Source organism: Bidens hawaiensis, unplaced genomic scaffold (assembly GCF_021521415.1).
Source record: "Bidens hawaiensis isolate Kalapana, Puna unplaced genomic scaffold, B.hawaiensis_p1.1 tig00017066_1, whole genome shotgun sequence".
Lineage (NCBI taxonomy): Eukaryota > Viridiplantae > Streptophyta > Magnoliopsida > Asterales > Asteraceae > Bidens > Bidens hawaiensis.
Window position 1 is genome coordinate 438,234 of NW_027492584.1, and position 25,915 is coordinate 464,148.

At 35.5% G+C, this 25,915-nt stretch overlaps 1 protein-coding gene across 1 annotated transcript; it reads right to left on the reverse strand.

The window, feature by feature from the left end:
- Positions 1-1,622: 1,622 nt before the first annotated feature.
- Positions 1,623-4,932, reverse strand: LOC143553028 (WEB family protein At2g38370-like). The gene is made up of 3 exons (XM_077043104.1): positions 4,753-4,932; positions 2,433-3,249; positions 1,623-2,357 (listed from the first exon to the last, which is right to left on the reverse strand). Exons 1-3 carry the CDS (start codon positions 4,930-4,932, stop codon positions 1,744-1,746), a joined length of 1,611 nt encoding a protein of 536 aa, XP_076899219.1. The 3' UTR covers positions 1,623-1,743.
- Positions 4,933-25,915: the final 20,983 nt, after the last annotated feature.

The following is a 25,915-nucleotide window of genomic DNA, read 5'->3' on the forward strand; positions in this document are numbered from 1 at the left end:
CTTCTCCCTCTCCGCAGCGGTGGCAGCAAGCTTCTTATTCTCCTCCCGCAGTGATCGCACCTGAGCCACTTCCAGGCTACGCGCAGTCTTTATAATTTCATATATATTTATGACAAATGAAAAACTTAAATTTCATATATATATTTATAAATTCATGATAGTGTATGATTGTTCAACAATAAAATAAGATAGAAAATGTACTTGAAACAAGAGTTACACAAGTTCTATATTCAGTTTATGATTCACGTATCCTTAATAAACATTAGTTATGCATACACACGCCATGATACTTGATTGAGTCACCGACCAAGTATATTCATATCCATGGGTGTACCATCTACAAAACGTTTGATCTATATACAATAATGAAGTCGACTAATACCTCAAAAGTTCTTGATTTTGTTTTCTCTGAGCATGCTATTTTGAAAAGTAACCTTTACGGCTACTTAAGGGACTTTCAACGATAGTTTACACACATACAATATATGCGATATACAAAATGATTAAAGTAGTATTTGAGTAATTCTACTACTCTACGATTTTGTTTAATATCATTATAGTGGCAGACATCAACTCCCACGAAGCATTTTAAGGTTTTTTCGTCAATATCAGTGACGGACCCTGGAAATTTTCGAAGGATGATTTCCTATCGCTAAATATCTAGAAAGTATCGGGCCAGTTTGGATTAGTTTGTTCTTTTTTTTGAGGGGGGGTGGGGTTCACTAGTAACAGTCTCGGTGGAATGTGGAGGGGAGGTTGGAGATCAGCTGGCAGCAAGAACTGCTCTGTTTGACCGTACCTCGTCTAGACTATGATGATCGATAAAGATAGATGGGTTTTTAATTTGCCAAAAGTTTATTGTTAAGTTGTTATTAAAAATGTGCTCGGATTATCCCGACTAGTTGTTTAAAACGAACTCAGTTATCCAAGTTGTTTAATATATTCGAAGACCTGAACTATTAAAATTAATTGTCCCCTAAGAAAAAACTAATGGGGTAGTCGAGACCAATGGGATGGTTTAAACATCTGAGTTTAGGAGTGGAGGTCTTGAGTTCAAGTTCTACATGGTTACAAATAACACGTAATAAAAAAAAATTTTGTTGATGAAAAGAAATAATAAAAAATAAGAATAATAATAATGGTGTGGTCGAGATTAAATTGTAAAAAACCATTAAACATAATTTCATGTGGTTCGCATGTACCGCACTTCAATACTTAATTCCGCCATAGACAGGGTCGTTATCACTTGTCATATTTATTTTCATTTCAACTTCTCGTGTTCTTTCTTTTATTATTATTATCTTTACACATGCTGTAATATATTAGGATTACTTTTCGGTCCATGCTTGGATCAATCATAAAAAGCTGGACTATATATCTTAAGTTTTGTTGAATGAGTATGCCATCGATATTACAGTAAAACTATGCATCAATCATTCTATGTATAGAAACAATCAAATGCAGGTACGAAACAAAACATACATTGCAATCGATGTCACGGTCGATCGCACATCGACTATTCAATTGCTTGACAAGATCCTTAGGTTTCGAGAGAGGTAAGAAAAAATAACAAACGTTAAACCACAAACGTTAAAGATATTAGTTTCCTATGTAAGCCATAAACAAGCAATTTTTACAAGGATTTCACAACTTACAAGAGTCAAGTAACATAGTTTTTATCTTAAAAAACAAGCAAATTAATAAAATCCTATAGTTATATCAAATCCAAAACATAAAAACATTCTAACCAATGGTGCTCGAAAGGCGCGGACTTCCAATATGTTTATTCTTCTTCTTGCTCGGCTTCGTCACTAGAAACTGAATTCTACCAAACCCAAACTTCTTTCTCTTTCCTTTCCCGCCTATGCTGTCACCACCACCAACAACGCCACCGCCACTGGTAGGTTTACTCAACATTTGTGCCAAAGAAACCTTCCTCTTCATATCACTTTTATCATAATACTCTTCGGTCAAAAGCAACTTCCGGTTCAAAATCTGCCCGATCGACATAGTGGGCGCTAAAATAGGCCCCGCCAAAATGGGACCTGACACGTTACTTCCCAAATGAGCCCTGTTTACATCCAAAACATCATTGTTGCTCCTGCTCGAAGAATTCTTGAACCTGGTCAAGTTTTGGACCATTGACCTCCTTCTTTGACCATGATCCGACCGCCACTTACTAAAAGCTTCATGCGCTTTTAACTTCTCACTGTTTGCAGCTTCGGCTTTACTCAAAGCTTCTTCTAGAACCCTCTTACTGTGTTTCACTTCTTCTGTTGCTTCCTCTACCCTGTTCAAGATCTCTTCTTTATTCAACTCGGGCTCGTTGTCTTTGACCGGTTCGTTGACTTTTTTAACTAAAGATTCATTGGCATCTTGAGCTTTCGATTTTAAACAATTATACTTGTTAAATGAAAGAGTTAGATCTCTACCTTCTGATAAAGTTTGACTTTCTGATATTGACTTCATCTCGGGTTCGTTGGCTTTTCTAGTTAAAGATTCGTCGGCCTCTTGGGCTTTCGACTTTAAACAATTATACTCGTCAAACGAAAGGGTTACACCTTCTCCTTCTGATAAAGTTTGACTTTCTGATATTGCCTTTATTTCGAACCGAGCAAGAGCCTCACTGGCTCGGGCTGCTTCTTTCAGCTTTCTAGCAGCAATTAGACGGATCTCTGCTGTTTTTATTCTTTTTTTGGTTTGTTTGATTTGATTCATTGATCTTAAAACTTCAGATTTTGCAGCCTCACCTACTTTCTTGAACTGCTCAGTTTCAGAAGTCAACCTATGAAGCTCTCTCGGAAAAGAGTCAACCTTTTCGTCAACAGACGAAACTTTTGAACAATTTGAAGATAATCTTTGACGGGTTTTTTCAAGTTCGAATCTTTCTTTCTCGATCATCTTGCTGTATGTTTCAACGGTTGCTCTGATGTCAGCAAGATCATTTGTGGTTCTCGTTAAGTTAAGTTTAGCCTGCTTCAGTTCCATCAAAATGGAACCTGGAGTTGATTGTGATTCAGGGGCGTTTTCGTCATTTTCCTCACTTGGTTCTTTGACTTCTTTCAATTGGTCGTTGACTGCAGCGGATTCTTTCTGTAGTTTGACTTTTAATTCTTCAACAAGAGTCTTTGTTGCTTCGAGTTCTTTCAATACTTCAAGTGTTTCTCTTTCTTTAACCATCAAATCGGTTGCTAGTTGTGAAGCCTGCAATTCGGCTTTTTCTGCATCAAACTCTTCTTCATTGTCATTCTGCAATCACATGAACAAATAGTCAAATTCAAAAGTCAAGCCAAGCCCGAGCTCGGCTTGTGCTTCAGCTCAAACTCGGCTTTTCAGTAGGTTATCAAGCTTGAAACTCGGCTTGTTAATTATTTATTAATTATTTAATTATTTTTTTAGGTATATTTTTGTCAAACGAGCCTTAATAAAAGCTCGAACTCATTGAAGCCCGGTTCAATTCGAGTTTTTCACATGTAGCTCAGCTCATTTACACCCATACTTAGAGTTCCAAACTCAAATATATATGTTTTAGTTTGAGTTATTAGTACAAACAAGGACTAAAGCTAGACCAGGTGTTATCCAAAAGTTTAGGCTAGTTTTCATTTTATTTTTGCAATTTTTAATTCTTTTATTTTTAGTCTAAGACATAACTCAACTTTATTTTCTGTACTTTTTTAAAACAAGCCAGTACTTGCCAAATTTAGAAATGATTAAATATGCAGTTTATCAATTCCCTTAATTTCTCAATTTAAATTCTTGCAATTTTTTATTCTTTCTTTTTGATCTAAACCCGTAAATTGATACAAGTTACCTTTATTTAACTCCTTAATTTCAGCATTTTATTCACATTTTACAATTTTCAATAATTAGACAATACCTTGCCACATTTAGAAATGTTTAAACCATTCAGTTTATCAATTTCGTTAATTTCTCAGCTTATTTTCTTAACTCAAAGCTTCAACCTTTTTAGCTCAATTTTCAATCTCATGTTATACTTATATTTTTTTTAGAATGACGATTTACTTTTTTGTGATCCAATTTGGAGAGCATGTTGCCCACTCAGTTTAAACTATGTTTTGTCTAAACCAGGCCGACATTGTCTTCAGAGTTTGGCTTGGCATTACTCATGAAACCATACCGCCGGCTGCCACATCAATGGCGAAGGACTCTTAGGGCCAGGGGTCCCCCCCCTGTTTTTTTACGCGGTAGTGTAAATTTACCAGTTTTCGTCCGAAATTTTTTATACGTAGTGTAAATTTAGCCGTTTTCGACCGAAATTTTATATACGTAGTGTAAAATTTAGCCGTTTTCGCCCGAAATTTTTTATCCGTAGTGTAAATTTAGCCGTTTTCGATTGAAATTTTATATACGTAGTGTAAAATTTAGCCGTTTTCGCCCAAAATTTTCTATACGTAGTGTAAATTTAGCCGTTTTTGGCCAAAAATTTAAGTCCGCCCCCCTTTGTGAAATTTTGTATACATTTTGAGTCTGGCCCCCGATGTCTTAGTTCAAGCTTCGCCACTGTGCCACATGACAGTCAATGTGCCCCCACATGAGTTTAACTCATTGACAACGGGACGAAAACTCGGGTGGGCTCGGGATCCGAGCTCACCTTGAGCAAACCGAAAAAAAAATGATAATTAAAAACTGAATAAAATTAGCAATATAATGGGAAAATATGGTGAATCAAGCAAATAACACTAATAATAATAATAACACACACGAATTATGAACAGAGAAAGATAAAAGGACCTCAAGCAGGTGTTTAGAATGAGGTTTCCAGAACCCGAGTCCACCGAATAGGGTCACAGCCTCCTTCACGGACTCAAACGGTACTGACGTGTCCACTTCGCCTCTAACATCACCGCCATTGCTTTGTTTCTGCTCGGAAGTTGTGTCGACATTGTGACCCGAATCAAGTGGTTGTTCCATGGTACGAACAAAAAGCCCTAAAGTTTGATTTGGGGGTTTTAACTGTTTGAATCTAAAATGAAACGAAGGCCTAAATATAGGATGAGAAACTGAGAATTAGAAGTGAGAGTGAAGAAAGAACGATGTGTTAGTCCTAACGGTTATTGTTATTTCTTTATCTTGGCAAAAGTGCGCTAACGGCTCAATTTATTTTTTTACCAAAAATAAATATGGAAAAGATAAAATAAGGCTTTTGACTTACATTATGCTTTTTTATTTCTATGATTTAGCAGTAATTAAAATTGGCTATGTATTTTACTCGGTCTTAATTTAAGGTTGTTTATGAGCTCAACTGAGTCGAGACTAGGTTGCTTTGTGCTCGGATTTGTTTGTAAACTGACTGATTTTGCTAGGTTTTTATTAAACAAGTCAGATTAAACATGGCTTGCTTTTCATTTATGATATTTTGGGTGTCCTAAGCGAGTAACAAAAGTGGTTGTTATGTGTTTTAAACCAGTGACGGAAGTGGCGAAGCTTGGTACCGAAAACAGCTAAATTTATATCGCGTATAAAAAATTTCGGTCGAAAACGGCTAAATTTACATTACGTATAAAAAATTTCGGCCGAAAACTGCTAAATTTACGCTACGTATAAATTTTTCGCCCGAAAATAGCTATATTTTACACTACGTATAAAAAACTTCATCCGAAAACTACTAAATTTTACACTACGTATAAAAATTTCAGCTGAAAACGACTAAATTTACATTACGTATTGAAAATATCGAACGAAAACGGATAAATTTACACTATTACGTAAAAAAACAGGGGGGCGAGGCCTCCCGTGACCTAAACAACCTTCGCCATTGATTGACGGTAATTGTCACTACCATAAACAAGACAAAGTTTCTATAACGATAAACAAAAACAATATAAAGTTAAACAGACTTCAATTCCTAGGGCAGGACAACCCGAACTAAAATAACCGATTACTACTTATTGATTTTTTAAAAGTTAAAAAGAAATTACAAAATCCAGTAGAAAATCTTGGCAACGTGTATGTTTGTCCAAAAAGTTACGTTTCTCCGGCCCACCGTTGGTACCAAAATCGGTTGGTTAGGCCACAATTTTAATATTCCAACTAATCTATTTATTTTGTATTCAATGCAACCTTTCTATATATGGGATTTTTCTTTCAATTTATGGTATTTCATTTTTGAAATATGAAAAAGTTTCAACAAATCTGCATAAAATCAAGTTCACTTTTCAAAACTGGTGTCGATTCTTACTTTATATATTTAAAAACACACCTAAAACTTAAAAAGTTTTTAATTATGAGACAGAGCTAATTCAACAGCCGATAAACTCGTAGGTAGCGTTTGGTATAAGAGAATAAAAGAGGGAATGGAATAAGTCATTACAATGGAATGAAAAAAATCATGTTTAGTTGTCATGTGGTACTGGAAAGAACCATTCCATAGTGAATGAAATTTCTTCAAAATATAGAATTTTCATTCTTTTAGTAATAGGTGTTTTTTTTCATTCCTTCATGGAATGGAATCCATCACTCATAATAATAATAATAATAATAATAATAATATTATTATTATTATTATTATTATTGTTATATAGTAATTGTATTATTATTATTACTAATATAACTATTATTATTAATATTGATAATATAATATAACATGTTATTATTATATTATGATCATGATTATATTATCTTATTGTTGTATATAAAATATAACATATTATTATCTTACAGTTATTATTGTATTATCAATATTATAATTATTTGATGAGTTAACGCTTCACAACATGCATGCGCGATTCAACATTTTACGATTGTTTGTATTCGGTTTGATGATCTCGTTGAAATGCACGGATCCTAAAAAATGAGTTAATATGAATATTTATATTATTACTAATAATAATAATAATAATCTACTATTATAATAAACAAAAATGTTGGTTGAACCACAAACCCCTTAGTTAGCCTAATATTTTGACAAGTGACACACTCATGTAATTTCTAATTAAATTTATTATTTAAAATACAATTTTAATTAAGATTTAAAACATTCCTTATTAGCCTTATCAATCATCACATCAATATTAAATTTACACATTATACTTACCTTCATAAATTATTTAAAATAACAATTTAATTAAGATTTAAAACATTCACTATTTATATTAAGTTTACACATTATACTTACCTACATAAATTAGATACGTTAATTACTATTTATTTATTTGATTTGATTTAACTTTGTTATTATAATTGAGCTATCAAGAACTCCCTTATTGGATATTTCGAACGGTATGTCGCATTTACCATTCTAATTTGTAATTCAGTATGATATTGTTAATATTCATATTTTTCCCTATGCTTCATATTTGTTTACAATTGTTAATAAAATTGCTGCTGATAAATGAAAAGCACGGAAACTAATTTAGGATAATAGAATATCTAAACTGCATGCATCTACATTAAGGCTTCAAAATACTACACTTTTACATACAAACAGTAACCGCATATCCTATGGCAAAAAATAGCTTCCTCTTCAAATACGTCTGTTAGACATCAACGTACATCCATCTCTAGCGTCAATGAAAGTATAACTTCATCAGATGTAAATGCTAATGCTGGTATGCATTTAGATATTAAATGTTTTTTCTTTAATTTTATTATGAATATAAAATTAAAGTTATAGAAGAACACATCCACATATAGCATTCCAATTTTAGCAATAGTTTTCGTTATTATAATTTTAACTTTTTAATTTTAGTAGGTTCATCTAATACGAGTAACATTATGCATAATGAACATATACATGTTGAAGATATTGTTAGGGACCCGTTTGCAGGAATATCTAGAGGTAAATATATTTGAGAATAACAAAAATTTAGTATATTTTTTTAACAAAGTTATAATTATTTATTTCAAATCGTGTAACAGATTACTTGGACCATGGTGATCAAAGTTTGATGTGTGGAAGTTGTTACGCAAAATTATGGAAAAATGAAGGAGTACATGGTAGAACAGATAATGGGATAACAAATTATTTGTTATGTTGTGGTTATAGCAAGGTTCAACTTCCACGATTAAAAGCTCCTATATAAACTATAAAAATTTGTCTAATGGTGTTGGTTCTAAAATCAAATACTTTTTAAAGAATATTCGTCGTTACAATTTGATATTTAGTTTTACATCAATGGGTGAAAAAGTTGATAACTCCATTAATAAGGGTAAAGCGCCGTACATTTTTAGACTTGGTAGACAAAATTATCATCGTATTGGAAGTCTTCTACCTCTCCAAGGTGGAAAACCTAAATTCTCCCAACTATACATATATGACACGAAAAGTGAAGTATCAAATAGAAAGATAGTATGTGGGTATGCATTTTAAATTTTCATACACGTTATAGATTACTAGGTGTGCCCGCGCGTTGCGGCGGGGACTCAATGAGGATTAGGTTGGTACGAGTAAGGTTCGCAGCGGAGACACGGCGGAAATCCGATGGCATCGGTACCATTTGTGACAATACCTTAGTTTTCTATCGGTTAATCCAACATATGCTAGTGTAGGTTGAGCGCGTTGTGACAGGGACACAAAGGGGATTCAGTCCGTAAAGGATTTTTCACTATAATACTAACATTTAGCATAGGCAAGTTTATTGTCTGTATATTATACGATACCAAAACAAGAAATTCAAATTTTTATAGCATTTGTTTATATATGGTCTCATTAAGTGCTTGCCTCTCAACCAAAAGGGAAGGAGTCCTTTGTTCTAATTTCATACTCTACTTTCAAAATGATGTTGAATATCAACATACAGCAGTTTATGATCCACACTAAAACCATAGCAAATTCGTCAAATATCATTCAAAATATCAAGCATTGAGGTATATATGAATAATATCCAAATCTAGGAAACATAAATCAAATGCTAAAATCTATCAGTGCAGACAAAAATTATGATAAAAATAACGAATAAATATAAGCTCCACGACATACTGCAACACATAACTATCAAGAGAATTCAAGAGCAACATTTTATCAGCTGTAACAATGCATCATATTCGCTCCAAATTCACAGATATCGCCTTCTCTACCGAGAATTGTTGACAGATAAATGAATTAATAGTATTTTGAGACATATTCCATCTTTGATGATAAATAACATAGGATAATATGGCCAAGATAAATATATACCAATCACATGTTTTCTTCTCCCCTTTTCTAAAATGATACCGCAAGACGCAAGTCCTCGTGCTACACAAGCCATTGCCTACGTGGTAAATAAACTTTATCTTCAAGCCACCGGTATGTTATAGTTATTACACAAGAATCATTAAGCTGTACATGTTTGAAAAGCATTATCTGCCAAAATGATGAATTAATACATATTGAGACTACGTCAATACCCTATATATGAAATGATAAAATACAAACCTTCAGTTTAAAAATCCATTCATTGTGCGAACTGTTGTAACTATTTATCAAAGAAGCAATTTCCGTTTCATGTTTTTGCTCAACTGTAGACACATAAATAACAACAAAGATTACAATTTTCCAAGTCATCAATTTTTAACCGCTAGATTGAATAATATGTATACAAATAAAGCAATAAATATAGAATACACAAGGCAAGCTTGAGCTTTGGATATAGTGCTCAAGTTCAAGATCCGTTAAGCCAAACGAGCTGCATGGTTGCATGGGTGGGTTTTGGGCTTCGTTTTTTAATATTTGAAAACCGTTCATTTTTTCAAGTGTTTGGTTTTCCAGTTTCAGTTTTCAATTTTTTCGGCTTGTTCATTTGGGCTTGAAATTTGTTGGTCGAAGAAATGCAATTGGCCCAAAATAACGAATTTGGGACTAAATGTTTATATTAATTTGCAAGTTTTTCAAGTAAATCACTCATATGGTATCTTAAATACAGTAAAGATTTAAGGTAAAACTGTAATTATGTTGATTAAAAAATGTAATAAATGCATGAATCCAAGTTTACATTTCTGCCTTTTTTTTCCTTTAACGCGTTTAACCTGCTTTCATTTTAGTTATTTGTTTGCTCAACTTCAGCTAAAGGCTCACTAAAGTCTTATAAGTCAATAATATGTTGATTATTATGCATTTGAGCTAAATATTTGTGTTACATAATTTATTAAAGTCTTATAAATTACTTAAAACTTGAAATGAAAATTTTTGAATTCGGTTCATTTTGTTTTTATTTACATCCAAACATGCAAAACCAGTTCGGTCCCAATTCATACCGAACCAGAGTTGACCAGAAACCGAATTTTTATCATCCCATGAACCGAGAAGGCAAGAACCGGACCACACATAACCTTCTAGCCAAACATGGTTTGGTCCGGTCCAGCACGATTTTGGTCAAGCAGTTTGGATCTGGGTTTACACACCCCACCCCTAACTTCTAAAAGCCAAAACCATACCTGTCTCTGCAACTGCTCAAGTATTAGTGTTGGACCGGATATGGGTCGAATGGGTCGAATATGTTGAAAGATACCAAAGTCAAATGGGTCGAATATGTTGAAAGATACCAAAGTCCTATTTCTTTATTCATGCAACTCTCAATTCCCGTTATTGAAATATTAAGATTATTGTTCTGACAATATAGTTCTTCTAATCATGACCAACTCATAATTATATACACAAAACTTAAAGTACGAACAAAGGTGTTTACGAGTCAACCCAGTCCGGCCATGCATTGACCTGCTACCTCTAATCAATGACTTTTAATAAGTACCACAAATAATAAAACTAACCTCAAATTTCTTAAAAGCAAGTCTATCAATTCACATTTGGTAAAGAAGATTATTTTCATCAGGCTCAAGAACTACTTGTATCTCCTTAACTAAAAAGGATTGAATCCTCATGAAAGGTGCCATGGCAGCTGCATATGCAAAAAGCTTAGTTTCTTCAAACAGGGTTGCAAATTTTCGGGGAAAGTTTTTTAAACCGACACACCCGAGGCTGTTGCCAGCAAGAAATCTGTGTATTTGATCATTGCACGATCCGAAATTTTCACTGCTCGAAGATAAAATCCACATTCATGTGTGATTATGTCACACCCTCAAAATCCACTAACGGAGTTTTACCGTCAGAGGGTGTGAACTTAGTTATAATCAAACCATAAAAACGTTTAAATGAAATTAAGTGCGGAAGCGTAAAAACCAAAAGACAAAAGTTGCGTCACGCAGGACGACTTAAAAACCCAAGTAATAATAGTTAAAAACATGTTTGCATATCAGAATGTTCAAAAACCATGCATGATCCTATACCGCGCGCCCGCCTCGGCTACCTGAGAATAACATACTAAAAGTGTCAACACGAGGTTGGTGAGTTCACAAGTTATATAAAATAAAGCGTTTAGCGTTTTGCGTTCAGCGTTTTGCGTTCAGCGTTTTGCGTTACCAGATAGTGTTAAATCAATTATATATCGATAGGTAGCTAGCCTATACAACAAGTATTACTAAGTGTTTGACACCGAAGCTGACTGTTTATCAAGTGCCTTGCCACCAGGTCATCCAGACCATGGTATGTGTTAGCCAAAATTACACCCGCTCGACCTCCAGTCGAGTTTAGCGTTGGGTGGGGTTTGTCAAACCCAGTAGTACTACTCAACAGTGACTCGCTATTTTCCAATACTAAATGGTTCGATGTGTGAAGGACTTCAATTGTTTCGTTTGCCACTTAGCCTTTACAAGTGATATATAATCTACTAACAAAATCTAAAAGCGTTTCGGAGTATGTTATCTCCCCCAAGTGAGAAGCGTTTAAAAAGTTTAAAAGGGGAAAGTGAAACTCACTGTTTGCGAAGAATTTCCAAAAATAAATCACCAAGTGATGCGCGTCACAGAAAACTCTATCTAGCGTTCTAAAACAACAAAGAGATTTTCTAAGTGTCGGAACTATTAACGAGTCTCTAGACCCGGCACGTAGTACCTATGCAAATATCACGTTTCGTGTTTCGTTTGTGAATCATGTGTGACTTCAACAAGTACATTTGTGATGCGTTACATGTGTGAACAATCGTTTACGTGTTATGTATTAATAATGTACATCACTAGCAACTATTCCCCGCAGGGGCAATTTGGTCAAAACACCACAATTATTTAGCAAGTATTCCCCGTAGGGGCAATTTGGTCAAAACATAACAATTAACTAGCAATTATCATGTTTCATGCATTTTCACAAAATTCAGCAGCTAGTTTCACCGAGACAGAAATTCTACTTGAAAGATTGTATTATTCCACCGATCATAGCATCTCAATTAATTTACCAAAAATCATCACAAAAGCATAAATGTATTAGGTTTCCAGAACATATTTTATTTTATTTTTATTCCACATAGGTTTCTCACAATGATCAAAACATTACAGCAAACTCATAACAGTCAAATTCATGCGCAACAGAATGTTATTTGAAATTCCCGTTAAATGAAAAATCCAAAAATGCAAGACCAATTGGGTTAGGTTCTTAACTCAACAAGTTAACTTCCAGAAGCGGAACCAACCCATTTGGCCTTGTAGTTCATGAGATATAATATTTACAAAACAACCTAACAGCAGGTCTCACAATTCAGATTTGCACAACGTTTTTGTAAAATCATAAAAGTTAACTTTTTCACGTTCAAAAATTGCAAATTTATATTCTTTAGAAACTAGACTCAACCTAGTTTACTGTAGTATCAATTATCTCGACCAATTTTCACATTCACACCCCGTTACAGTCAATTGAATATCAATAACACAATCTGTCCAGAAACTGTTTGCATCCAAACTCAACATATTAACTATCTGTGGACCATAATCCGTTCATATGACATTCTAGACACCATAACGACTATCCATGCACATCAAATACACACTACATACATGATTAGGGTTTTACTTTAAACTCAAAATCAAAGAAACAAGCAATTAACACGCAATAACATCCATTCTAGTTATCAAATCAACAATCAATACATAATTAACCATCATCTAATCAAAACAAGTCATATGAACATCATGTATAAAAATTTCCAGATTCTAGGGTTTATAATTATACCTTCCAAAGCACAAAAATAAGCAAGAGGATGGCACAATCATAATCCTTAAGCAGCTCGACCCAACGACGCTGTCGCATGTTCAGCTCCTTCTGATCGTAGATATGTTGGAGACTCTTGTGGTCGGTGTAAATGGTAAACTTGGTACCGTACAAGTAATGCCTCCATATCTTAAGGGCAAACACCACAGCTCCGAGTTCCAACTCATAGGTCGTGTAGTTCTTCTCGTGAACCCGTAGTTGTCGAGAGGCATAGGCTATAACCTTCTCGAGTTGCATCAGCACACAACCGAGACCTTGTATCGATGCGTCACAATGTACCTCAAAATTCTCTGTTCCCTCGGGGAGGGCTAGAATAGGGGCGCTACAGAGTTTGGTTTTCAACAGTTGGAAAGCGGATTCTTGCGCGTCACCCCAATTGTACTTAGTACCCTTGTGAGTCAGAGCGGTGAGGGGTTGAGCAATCTTTGAAAATCCCTCGATAAAACGCCGGTAGTAGCCGGCCAGTCCTAGGAATTGCCGCACCTCAGTCGGAGTCTTAGGTGCTTCCCAGTTTTTGATGGCTTCTACCTTGCCGGGATCGACATGGATACCGTTCTCGTTAATCACATGTCCTAAAAAGTGAACCTCGCGAAGCCAAAATTCGCATTTCGAGAGTTTAGCGTACAGTTGTTCCTTCCTCAATAATTCCAGAATTAACCTCAAGTGTTCCTCATGGTCAGCCTTGTCCTTGGAGTAGACGAGAATATCATCAATAAACACAATCACAAACTTGTCGAGGTACGCCTTGCATACTCGATTCATGAGATCCATAAATACGGCTGGTGCGTTGGTTAAGCCAAAAGGCATAACCGAAAACTCGAAGTAACCGTACCGTGTTCTGAAAGCCGTCTTTGAAATATCTTCTTCGCGCACTCTTAACTGATGGTAACCAGATCTCAGATCGATCTTCGAGTAGTAACTCGATCCTTGAAGCTGGTCAAACAGATCATCAATTCGAGGTAAGGGATAACGGTTCTTAATCGTCACCTTGTTCAACTCTCTGTAGTCGATGCACATGCGGAAAGTCCCGTCCTTCTTTCGAACAAATAAGACAGGGGCTCCCCATGGCGATGAGCTAGGTCGGATAAAACCTTTATCCAACAGATCTTGCAACTGAGTGGACAACTCCTGAAGCTCCGCTGGTGCGAGCCAATACGGGGCTCGTGCTATGGGTGCTGCACCGGGGGTCAATTCGATTTGAAACTCGACTTGTCGAATAGGAGGGAGTCCAGGCAAATCCTCCGGGAAAACTTCCGGAAAATCTCGCACAATCGGTATATCTTCAATTCGCTTCTCCTCCGCGGGTTTCTCAACAATATGCGCCAAAATGCCGGATGACCCTTTCGTAGATACTTCTGCGCCTTCATGAGGGTGATGACGCTGGTGGTCATACCGCTTCTCTCACCCCGGATCGAAATGATCTCGCCGAAAGGGGTAGTAATGTGGACTATCTTGTCATGACATATGATCTCTGCTAGGTTCTCGGATAACCAGTCCATGCCGACAACGACATCGAAACTACCAAGCGTAAAAGGTATGAGGTCGATATCAAAAATATGACCTGACAGTTTTAATTTACATCCCGCAAGTACATGAGTCGTTACTATAGTCTTACCGTCAGCTAATTCAACAGGAAACTTAGCATCTAACGGGGTTGGTGTTAAGTCTAAGAGTTGACTAAAGGCTTTCGACACAAAACTCCTATCAACTCCAGTGTCAAACAATACAGAAGCAAAACAGTCGTTCACAGGAAACTTACAAGTCACCACGTACGGATCATTGCGGGCTTGACCCGACCCCAATGACGAAAGCTCTTCCTTTACCATTGCTTCCGCCACCGCTGTTGCCTCCATTGTTCTCGTTCTGTTTTAGCTTGGGGCAGTCTTTCCTGAAATGACCCTCTTGACCACATTCGAAACATCCTTTCGTCGTCATAGGTGGTTTAGGAGCACCCTTTGCCGCAAGGTCTCCTCTACATTCCCTTGCCTGGTGACCCATCTTTCCGCATCTCAGACACTTGACACGGTCACACGGGCCAGCATGATGATAGTTGCACCTGTTGCACTTCGGATATTTCCCAGCATAGCCGCTCGAACCCTGCCCGCCACCGTTGTTATTGTGACTCTGATTGTTGAAGCCCCGAGTGAGTTCGGGCTTACGGTAGTGTTGTTGTTGTGGAGGGTTCGAGGATGAGGATCTGGTGTTGTCAAACTTTCTCTTTCCATTGCTCGGGTTGTTGTTGTTGCTGTTGTTGTCAATGCTCGGGTGGTCACGGGCTTTAGGGGCTGAACCTCTAGGTGGTAGCGCACCTTGAGTCACTGCTTGATCCGTCAGTTTGTGAGCTAATCGAATCGCTTGTTGAATCGTGGCTGGTCTGGAAGACGTCACCATGCCCTGAATTTGCGGTGCTAACCCATCAATATACATTTCGATCCTCTTACTCGGCGGGGTCTACCATCCGTGGACACATCACAGCTAACTCGTGAGAACGGGTGGTGTAGGCTTCGATTTCTGAACCCACCATCTTCAATGACCAAAACTCAGATTCCAACCTCGCAATCTCCTCACTCGGACAGTATTTAAAACCATTGTATTCGCTACAAAGTATTTAAAACCAATCCTTAAAATCATAGAAAATAATAGTTTGGATGGAGACAACCCTTTCATCTAGGTGTTATCATCCTTAGATGTCATCGTCTGAGGACACCTCTGAGTGTGCCTCCTCCTCAGCCGGTTCTTCCTCCGGTTCCTCTTCGGGTTCCTCCTCGGGATCTTCCTCGGTATCCTCCTCAGGTTCCTCCTCAGGATCTTCCTCGGGTTCCGCTTCAGGCTCTGCCTCAGGTTCGGCCGCGTTCTGAGCAATTTGCATTTGCAGGACATCGCAACGCTCTAAAGCTATCTCGGTTCGAGTCCTCGCTACTTGGAGTTGTTCTTGCAAGTCTATCATCTCGGCTTGCATCTATCTCATAATCTTCATCTGTTGATCATTAGCCTCTTGCATTTCCTTCATGGCCGCTGTCATGCGGGAAATTTCCTCCTTAGTCTCGGTTCCATCCTTTAACAGTCCGGAAACGTTCGCTCTCGTATAGCACATGTAACCAACATCACGCTCCAAACAAGAAACAACAGCTGCGAGAACTCGCTCCACAGGCTCGGTTATGGGTGGTAGGGTGTTGGGGTAAGCAGGATGGTTCGGGTGAGGTAGCGGGGGAACTTGTTCGCGATAGACCATACGCCTAATCATATTAGGGTACCAATCCCAACTAACTTCGTTTTCGTACATGCCTCCGGATAAGCGATACCTCTTCGGTGCAGGAGCTTCGAGTTCCGGGACTACACGGGGTGGCGATGAGGTAGGTAACTGCGGTTCCTTCCCATGAGCATGAGTCATCGGATCGGATGATGATGATGGTGGCGTCGACATCCCTACAGGTAAGCCGTGTATGCGCGCGTATGAGTGAAAGAGGTAAAGAGATAAGGTAACAAAGACTACACAAACTTATGCAGTGCGTATCATTATAACTAATGGGTCGTCGCGGTTATAGTCTAGTATGCATGCAATTTCTAGTTCGCTATAACCAATGGCTCTGATACCAATCTGTCACACCCTCAAAATCCACTAACGGAGTTTTACCGTCAGAGGGTGTGAACTAACAGGATCGAAATCATTAGTTATAATCAAACCATAAAAACGTTTAAATGAAATTAAGTGCGGAAGCGTAAAAACCAAAAGACAAAAGTTGCGTCACGCAGGACGACTTAAAAACCCAAGTAATAATAGTTAAAAACATGTTTGCATATCAGAATGTTCAAAAACCATGCATGATCCTATACCGCGCGCCCGCCTCGGCTACCTGAGAATAACATACTAAAAGTGTCAACACGAGGTTGGTGAGTTCACAAGTTATATAAAATAAAGCGTTTAGCGTTTTGCGTTCAGCGTTTTGCGTTCAGCGTTTTGCGTTCAGCATTTTGCGTTACCAGATAGTGTTAAATCAATTATATATCGATAGGTAGCTAGCCTATACAACAAGTATTACTAAGTGTTTGACACCGAAGCTGACTGTTTATCAAGTGCCTTGCCACCAGGTCATCCAGACCATGGTATGTGTTAGCCAAAATTACACCTGCTCGACCTCCAGTCGAGTTTAGCGTTGGGTGGGGTTTGTCAAACCCAGTAGTACTACTCAACAGTGACTCGCTATTTTCCAATACTAAATGGTTCGATGTGTGAAGGACTTCAATTGTTTCGTTTGCCACTTAGCCTTTACAAGTGATATATAATCTACTAACAAAATCTAAAAGCGTTTCGGAGTATGTTATCTCCCCCAAGTGAGAAGCGTTTAAAAAGTTTAAAAGGGGAAAGTGAAACTCACTGTTTGCGAAGAATTCCCAAAAATAAATCACCAAGTGATGCGCGTCACAGAAAACTCTATCTAGCGTTCTAAAACAACAAAGAGATTTTCTAAGTGTCGGAACTATTAACGAGTCTCTAGACCCGGCACGTAGTACCTATGCAAATATCACGTTTCGTGTTTCGTTTGTGAATCATGTGTGACTTCAACAAGTACATTTGTGATGCGTTACATGTGTGAACAATCGTTTACGTGTTATGTATTAATAATGTACATCACTAGCAACTATTCCCCGCAGGGGCAATTTGGTCAAAACACCACAATTATTTAGCAAGTATTCCCCGTAGGGGCAATTTGGTCAAAACATAACAATTAACTAGCAATTATCATGTTTCATGCATTTTCACAAAATTCAGCAGCTAGTTTCACCGAGACAGAAATTCTACTTGAAAGATTGTATTATTCCACCGATCATAGCATCTCAATTAATTTACCAAAAATCATCACAAAAGCATAAATGTATTAGGTTTCCAGAACATATTTTATTTTATTTTTATTCCACATAGGTTTCTCACAATGATCAAAACATTACAGCAAACTCATAACAGTCAAATTCATGCGCAACAGAATGTTATTTGAAATTCCCGTTAAATGAAAAATCCAACAAATGCAAGACCAATTGGGTTAGGTTCTTAACTCAACAAGTTAACTTCCAAAAGTGGAACCAACTCATTTGGCCTTGTAGTTCATGAGATGTAATATTTACAAAACAACCTAACAGCAGGTCTCACAATTCAGATTTGCACAACGTTTTTGTAAAATCATAAAAGTTAACTTTTTCACGTTAAAAAATTGCAAATTTATATTCTTTAGAAACTAGACTCAACCTAGTTTACTGTAGTATCAATTATCTCGACCAATTTTCACATTTACACCCTGTTACAGTCAATTGAATATCAATAACACAATCTGTCCAGAAACTGTTTGCATCCAAACTCAACATATTAACTATCTATGGACCATAATCCATTCATATGACATTCTAGACACCATAACCACTATCCATGCACATCAAATACACACTACATACATGATTAGGGTTTTACTTTAAACTCAAAATCAAAGAAACAAGCAATTAACATGCAATAACATCCATTCTAGTTATCAAATCAACAATCAATACATAATTAACCATCATCTAATCAAAACAAGTCATATGAACATCATGTATAAAAATTTCCAGATTCTAGGGTTTATAATTATACCTTCAAAGCACAAAAATAAGCAAGAGGAAGGTAGAAGATGACTAGAATCGGGTGTAGGATGCTTCAATTGTGAAAAACAAGATAAAAAACCAAGAGGTATGTGTGTGTGTGTGAGCCGATCGCAAGGGAGACAGGGGGGGGGGTGCTGCCGTCGGTTTGGGAGGAGAGAAAGAGAGAGTTAGGGTTTTAGGTTTATATTATTATTTATAATAACATGTTACACTTTAGTCCCTCAATTTTCAAATGTTACTTTTCTAGCTTAATTAATTTAGTTCTTGTTTCTTGTTTAGCATCACACATAATATAATCAAGTAACACATATGTCTAACACATAATTATCACATAATTATTGTTTTGACGTTTTTCGTTTATTCACCAATTGTTTGCGTCAACTCGTTTGCGTTTCAGTGCAATTCCCGAAAGACTACACATGTAGTAAGTGTCAAGCGTCATTTAAACCCTAGTTTAAATGTAATGAGGTGTGCGTTATAGATTCAGTGATCTTTAAGTTTGAATTGACGGAGTTGAGTTAACGGAGTTAACCTGAAATTGACGATTGTTAAAGATTAAAACTCAAATTACTCTCATACATCTTTTGTAATTTAGAAACTGGAATTTGGGATCTTACTTGCACAATTCATGATCTAAACATTGTCATCATCATCTTAGAATTCTTATGTCATCTCAAACCTAAAGTTCACAAATTTCAAAGTAATCAGATGCATGCTTGATAAATGAACTGTGGTGTAAGGTTTTAACAAATCAAGTAAAAAAGTTAATATTATTAGTATCCTGGAATGAATGAAATTAAACTCTAAGAGATCGTATACTATTTCAAACATAAGATTTAATAAAAAAGGTTGCAATATAACTGAAAAATTCACATAATCACAAAGAAGAACATCAATTTCAAAGGTGCTATCCACCCTAAGGCCAAACCTACCACTTGATGTAAATGTGAATAAAAGAACAGATCATCATCGCAACAATTATCCCATGTAAGTCATTAAGCAATAGATAACACTAATAGTTAGAATTGAAGCTCAAGTGTAACATCATAGGATAAATTTACTTGGAATGCTTGAAAGAGATCACCCTTTGCAAATTTTAAGCTATCAACTGCCCAACGTCTTGTGAGCTTAATAGCATGTGCAAGGGCTTGTATGTCCACCTAATCTCATATATAAAAAAAACACAAAGACATTAAAATCAGCTTCATATGCAAACAAAATGTGATTACAAAAAGTACCTCATCAAATGAGGGTGCTTCAAACAAACCCTCTTGTGTATGATGATATATTGGTAGAATATCACTGAATTTGAACATGGAGAGAGAATTGGCATAATACCATTGGTTTTGGAATTTCTGACTTTGCCCAGAATCCTCAAAAGCCGCACAACCGCATGAACCCTAATTTTGCCAATTTGAGTGTAAACCAAACGGATGCTTCTCTGCCGCTTCAACCTTCTAATATAAAACGATACAGAGCAACTCAAATCACTGGATCAATCAACATGTAGATATAAAAGAAACTAATTAATCGATATTTGGGATTACATCAGATCAAACTTACGGTGATAATGAGATGTTGAGATTAGAGAAAAGAGAATGGATGGAGAGAAGAAGGAGTGGTTCGATTAATTAACTGTTCAGTTGGAGGGAAAATGTTGAAGCGTCTTAGAATAATTGAGTTTTGAATTGTAGTCTCCTAAATTAACGATCTTCAACATGGTGAAGCCATGTGTCTGAATTATGAAGAGTGAAAATAAAAAGGGAGGTTGATGTATGTATGACATGTGTCCATACAACTCTGTTTTATTATAATAGTAGATTATTATTATTATTTGGTTTTATCATTGTTTATATATACATTAGTCTAATAATAATAAATTTTTTATAGTGACACAACCAGGGGATTTACGTCAACTTCAGACTTGATTGACCTGAAAATTATAAAAAAATTGAAAAGTATGTTAGACTCTCAAAATGTTTTGGTCAAAACATACAAAATGGTTAGAGATTGTTACAAACGAAATTCAAATTGCAACCTAAAACTCCATCTTATTGGAAAAAAAGCAACAAGATGTAAGAACATATAACTTACCAACCACATTTGAAGTTGCAGCTCTTATTATTGTAGACATTAATGTTTGTTTTGCAATGACAATCAATAAAAGCCAAAACTAATCACTTTCTAGGGTTGGTTTGTTTCTTAGACAACCAATTTTCATTCATGGCCAGTTATATGTTGCGCTGTCTAGAGTTAAAACAAGAGGACTCAAAGTACTCATATTTGATGAAGATGGTCAAGTTTAAAAAAAGACTATGAACGTTGTATATAAAGAGATTTTTAGAGAGCTTTGTCATGTAATTCTATTTGTTTTCATTGTAATTTATTAGATGTTTTAAGTGCATCTTTAGATTCATTGATTTTTTTATAATATAATTTATCCAACCCGTGTATCACACGGATACCTAACCTAGTAATAATAATAAAAAAAAGGGAAGATCATTCCATTCCTACATAGTACAAACATGATAATGAAATGGTAATGATCCATTTCATTCCTTTGTCCATTCCATTCACATTCCATTCCCTCATTCATTCTATTACGTCATACCAAACATACCCTTACTCTAACCATTTGTACAAGAAATGGGGCAGAAAATGCCCCCCCCCCCAACGTAAAAACAAAAACACATAACTATGGCTACAAGTGAAGTTACTTAGCTAATGTGGATCTAAATGTCGACAAATTGAGCCATGTGGTAGACCGCCATAGACCATGGTGTATTAATTATCAGAACCAAATTCCATCATTTATTGATCCGCTTTCAACACTGAGGAAACCACCCAACTTTAGCAGCTTCTAGTGATTCTATTTTGAGTGTAAAGTAGTTGGATTCCCTCTCAAGTGAAAGAGAAAACCCACAAAAATAAAGTGATGGTATACTCAAAAGGATTTCAACATGTGTTTTTAAATCAAACTAGATAAACAAATAAGGGTACCGGTTCTGATAATACTAATATTGATATCAATGTTGTTCAATCGGAATTAGGTTTGTCAAGGTGCTCTATCTTGAATACAACTTTGTTTTCAACAAAAATACAAAATGCCGTGAAAGTAAATTCAAAGCAAGTGTGTATTAAGATTTTGCATTAAAGTATCAGATGTGAACACTTACACATTGACTAGCAATTTGTAAGGTTAGAAATTAAATAAAAATTCAAAAAAGGTACTAAAGTTGTGTAATTAGACAAATCACAGGTACTAAAATGACACTTAACTCTAAATTTATGTGAAAATGTAGATAAAAAATAGTACGAATCACCTACACATTCAAGACCATAAATATTCTAAATAATTCTTAAGTAACTTTATTAATCGTATCTTATCTAAAGATTCAAGATCACAAAGGAGTGTTTGTTAAACTATAATAATACATAAACACTCACACTCACACTAATGAGAGGGGAGTCATATAGAGATTACAATAGTGAATCGTTACCTATCTTAGTGAAACATTTTGTAAGGGTGATCACCACCTATTTAATGAGTCACTGAGAGGGTGAAAGATCAACATCTGACTAAAAATGTTATATTTGAACCTTAAATAAGTTACTGGGCGTCTGGGCTGTTAATAATTGTGGGCTCATGAAGAAGCACTGGATTCGGCCTAAAGTCCACTTGAGTGAAACAAAAGGGCGAAAAACAAAGGAAGTGGAGTCCAGGCCCAGGCTATTCCATTTACATACTTAGACGTTTGTTTTGTGTCATCATGTATTCATATGTACGTGTTACAGAAATGTTCATTTCTGTTATAGACTTACGTTTTTTGGATCATAACTCAACATTAAGGTTATTGGTTTTTTTAAGATTTAATTGACTCCAATATCTCAATTGGACTTTGCGTCCATTGAAGATTTTGTCATTCCTCGTTTTCTATATTTCCATATATTTTTTAAAGTGACATTGAGTCGGTTATTTTACAAGCAACACATGTGTAGAAAACATGTTCTGAATAAAATATAAGATTCATGGTGTAATATTTAAAATATTACATGGAGGAATTGCTTGAATGCTTGATGAATTACATGGTGTAATATATATTTACTGATATGTGATAAAATTGCCACTTTAATGATGCAACGTGATGTAAGTATCACCTCATTATATATGTGCTATTTTCATGATATACAAAAATTATACGAAGTATAAAATATTAATAAGATTCAAAATAACATGTGAAGCACTGAAGATAGATATGCACGTGAATGATAACATTTTTTTTAGTTTACGAATGATGATGAGATCATGAGCTCATTATTAATTTATATTATTATATATTTTTAACTTTTGAATTCTTTTTTTTATAGATAATTAGCTTATAACTTTAAAATTATTAAACTGTTATTATTGTATTATGAGAAACACTCTGAAAAGAAGAATAGCTTAGAAAACGAAAACAAAATTAAAACCTGTCAATTTAAAAATGTGGAGATTTTGTTTTGTGCTCAAGTCCTACTTTTATTAATCGGGGGTTTTAGATTGGACCATGAGATTTTCTCACATATAATTAGTTTCCTCCTAAAGATGAAATGAAGATGATCAAATGAGTTAGTGGTCTGTCGATGATCCAAATCACCAATAAAAAATATCAATTTTATAATGGTGATTTGTGTATATGTATGTATCACACATGTTAAAGCCAACAAAATTCAACTAACTCATTTAAATCATCACATGTAGCCCATGATATTTATTACATACTTTCTTCTCCGGGAATTCAATACATTGTCACACATTAACACCATCTCTTTAATAGAAATCTTGTTCTTTAATACATCATTCCAACAAACCAATCGATTGAACACATTCATATACATAAAAATATATATAAATAATAAGTTAGCATTTAAGAATAAATCAATCAATCATAGCCACTAAATTAAAAAGAAAAACTATGTATCAACATAGCCTAAATTTAAACACAATCTACGATTTCACGTATACTGATTGCGGTTAGTCTTCTGGTTCTATTACATGCAGATGATTGTTAAGACTTTGAATCTTTATGATCTCAGGTTTGAAACCTGATTCAATGGAGTTTTATCACGGTGATGAGTCCTCTCCTTGATGATGTTTCTCGATAAATCAGGACTGGAACGTCAAAATCAGTATTAACAGTTAACTTTCCGTCTCAAAAACACTCATTCAGGTAATGGGGCATATGTGAAGTTCTAAACATTATTTAAAAATAAAAGATACTGATAATTGATTTCCTAGCTAATATTTTGTATTTGAATATATAAATAGTACCCTCATTATTCATAACATGCATGTATCCTTCCAACTTCCATCTACAATCAAACACACACACACACACTCTCTCTCTAACTCAAACTGAGAGATGCCGGATAATAGTAGCCCTGATTTTTTCCAAAAGCCCCTGAAGATCAAACAAGATGACAAATTCTTCTCAAAACTTCTATCCAAAGAGAGCTCAGTTGCAAATCCTTCCTTTAGAGTCTACTATGGCAATGTTACAGGTTCAGTCCCTTTCACTTGGGAAATTCAACCTGGCACCCCTAAACATAAACTCTCTGACAATTCACTCCCTCCACTTACTCCACCTCCTTCTTACTACACCTCTAATCTTGATCATGTTCAAACCAAACATAGAATCAGAAAATATCATGCAAGATCCAACTTCCTATACAATCTCTTCATGGTCAAGAAAGGAGTCAAAGGACACGTGGAGTCATCCTCACCGTCCACTCTATCATCACCTTCATGGTCTTCTTCAATGAGTAGTAGTACTACTAGTAATGATCATGTTCCTTCTTCTATAGGATACAAGTCGAGGCGACGCCGTCGTTTCATGAGCTTTGGTTCTTCGGTTGATAAAGGAAGCATGTATGGTGGTAGTGATGGTGACAGTGGTGATGGTGGTGGTTCGTATACGGTTGTGATCATGAAGAAAGCTTTCTTATCGATTGTCGGCCGTAGATCATCGGCATAAATCCCTCAAGTTACCATGCAAAAATAATATTTGTAGGTGGTTTAGAATTCAGTTAAATATTTTTGGTATTTTTTTTTAGAATTTCTTGTACTTTTAGACGGGTTCTGCTCCTACAAATTAACTCAACAAGTTTACTTGGATGTCTGTGTGTGAAGCGAACTTCATAGAGTTGGTGAAAAACTATAACCGACAGGTTAAGTTTAATTAAAAACTCTGTAAAGTTCGCTTACTACACAACGGACTTCATAAAAGGTTTGTTAGAACTTGTATGAGTTCTCTTGTAGGACAACGAACTGTCTAGTACATGAATATAGAAAAAAAAACACTTAAAAATAATTAGTTGAGTTCTAAACCATCCAACTAACATAAAAAAACATATTTCTTTCGGTTGAACTCTCCTGTCCATTTCTTCTTTTTATCTCCTTGTCGTGCATAAGATACATGTGATGATAGATAAAGTGTAAGTATCATTCTGAGACCAGAAAGTTTTCTTTAGCTTGTTAAATGTTAATTGTTTGTTAGGTTGATTTGGGGTGGTTGGTGTGCTTGTGTAGTCAGTAGTGACATCTACTACAACAAATAGGTGTATATCTTGTTTGTGAACTCTATATTGTAATTATTTTATTCCATTGATACTTATTTTGGTATAGACAGTATCGTTTTGCAACTTACAATAAAGACATGCATATGAGACACAAGATATAATATGTATTTTAATTTGATTCAAATCTTGGATGCATATCTTTTTGCAATTTTGGGGTTACATGACCATCTAATTTACCTGATTTTAATAAGACATTTGGTTTTGAATTATTACAGATATATATAAGACTAATTTGAAATAATTCATTTAGTACAAAATTAAGCTATTAAAAATCAAATTTAGTCTTGTAAAAGAGATACATAAAAAATTAAGCCATTGGTTCTTATGAGTTTCAATTAAAATAAGTAAAAAATGTTTATAAATAAAGTGAGATAAGTAATTAGGTGTTTACTTTGAAACAAATTTACGCTACTAAACAAACAATTATTACCGATAACTTATTATAAACTGAACCTTGTTATTTATAATTGTTGATGACCGTCGTTCAAGTCAATCAAAAACTCAATTTAGGCCGCGTACGGGGTACCCGGCGTTACTTAGTTGGCCGTTCAAAAAAAAAAAACTAAGGTAGTGCTTGGTATGAAGTAATGAGAGGTGGAATGAAATGACTCATTCCAAAGGAATGGAAGAAAA

Bases quoted from the DNA above. Each gene is read 5' to 3' on its own strand.
- LOC143553028 (XM_077043104.1), bottom strand. From the start codon at position 4,932: ATGGAACAACCACTTGATTCGGGTCACAATGTCGACACAACTTCCGAG. The intron at 3,250-4,752 runs GTCCTTTTATCT...ATGTGATTGCAG, and splicing joins ATTCTAAACACCTGCTTGAG to AATGACAATGAAGAAGAGTT. The intron at 2,358-2,432 runs GTAGAGATCTAA...ATGAATCTTTAG, and splicing joins AAGTCAAACTTTATCAGAAG to TTAAAAAAGTCAACGAACCG.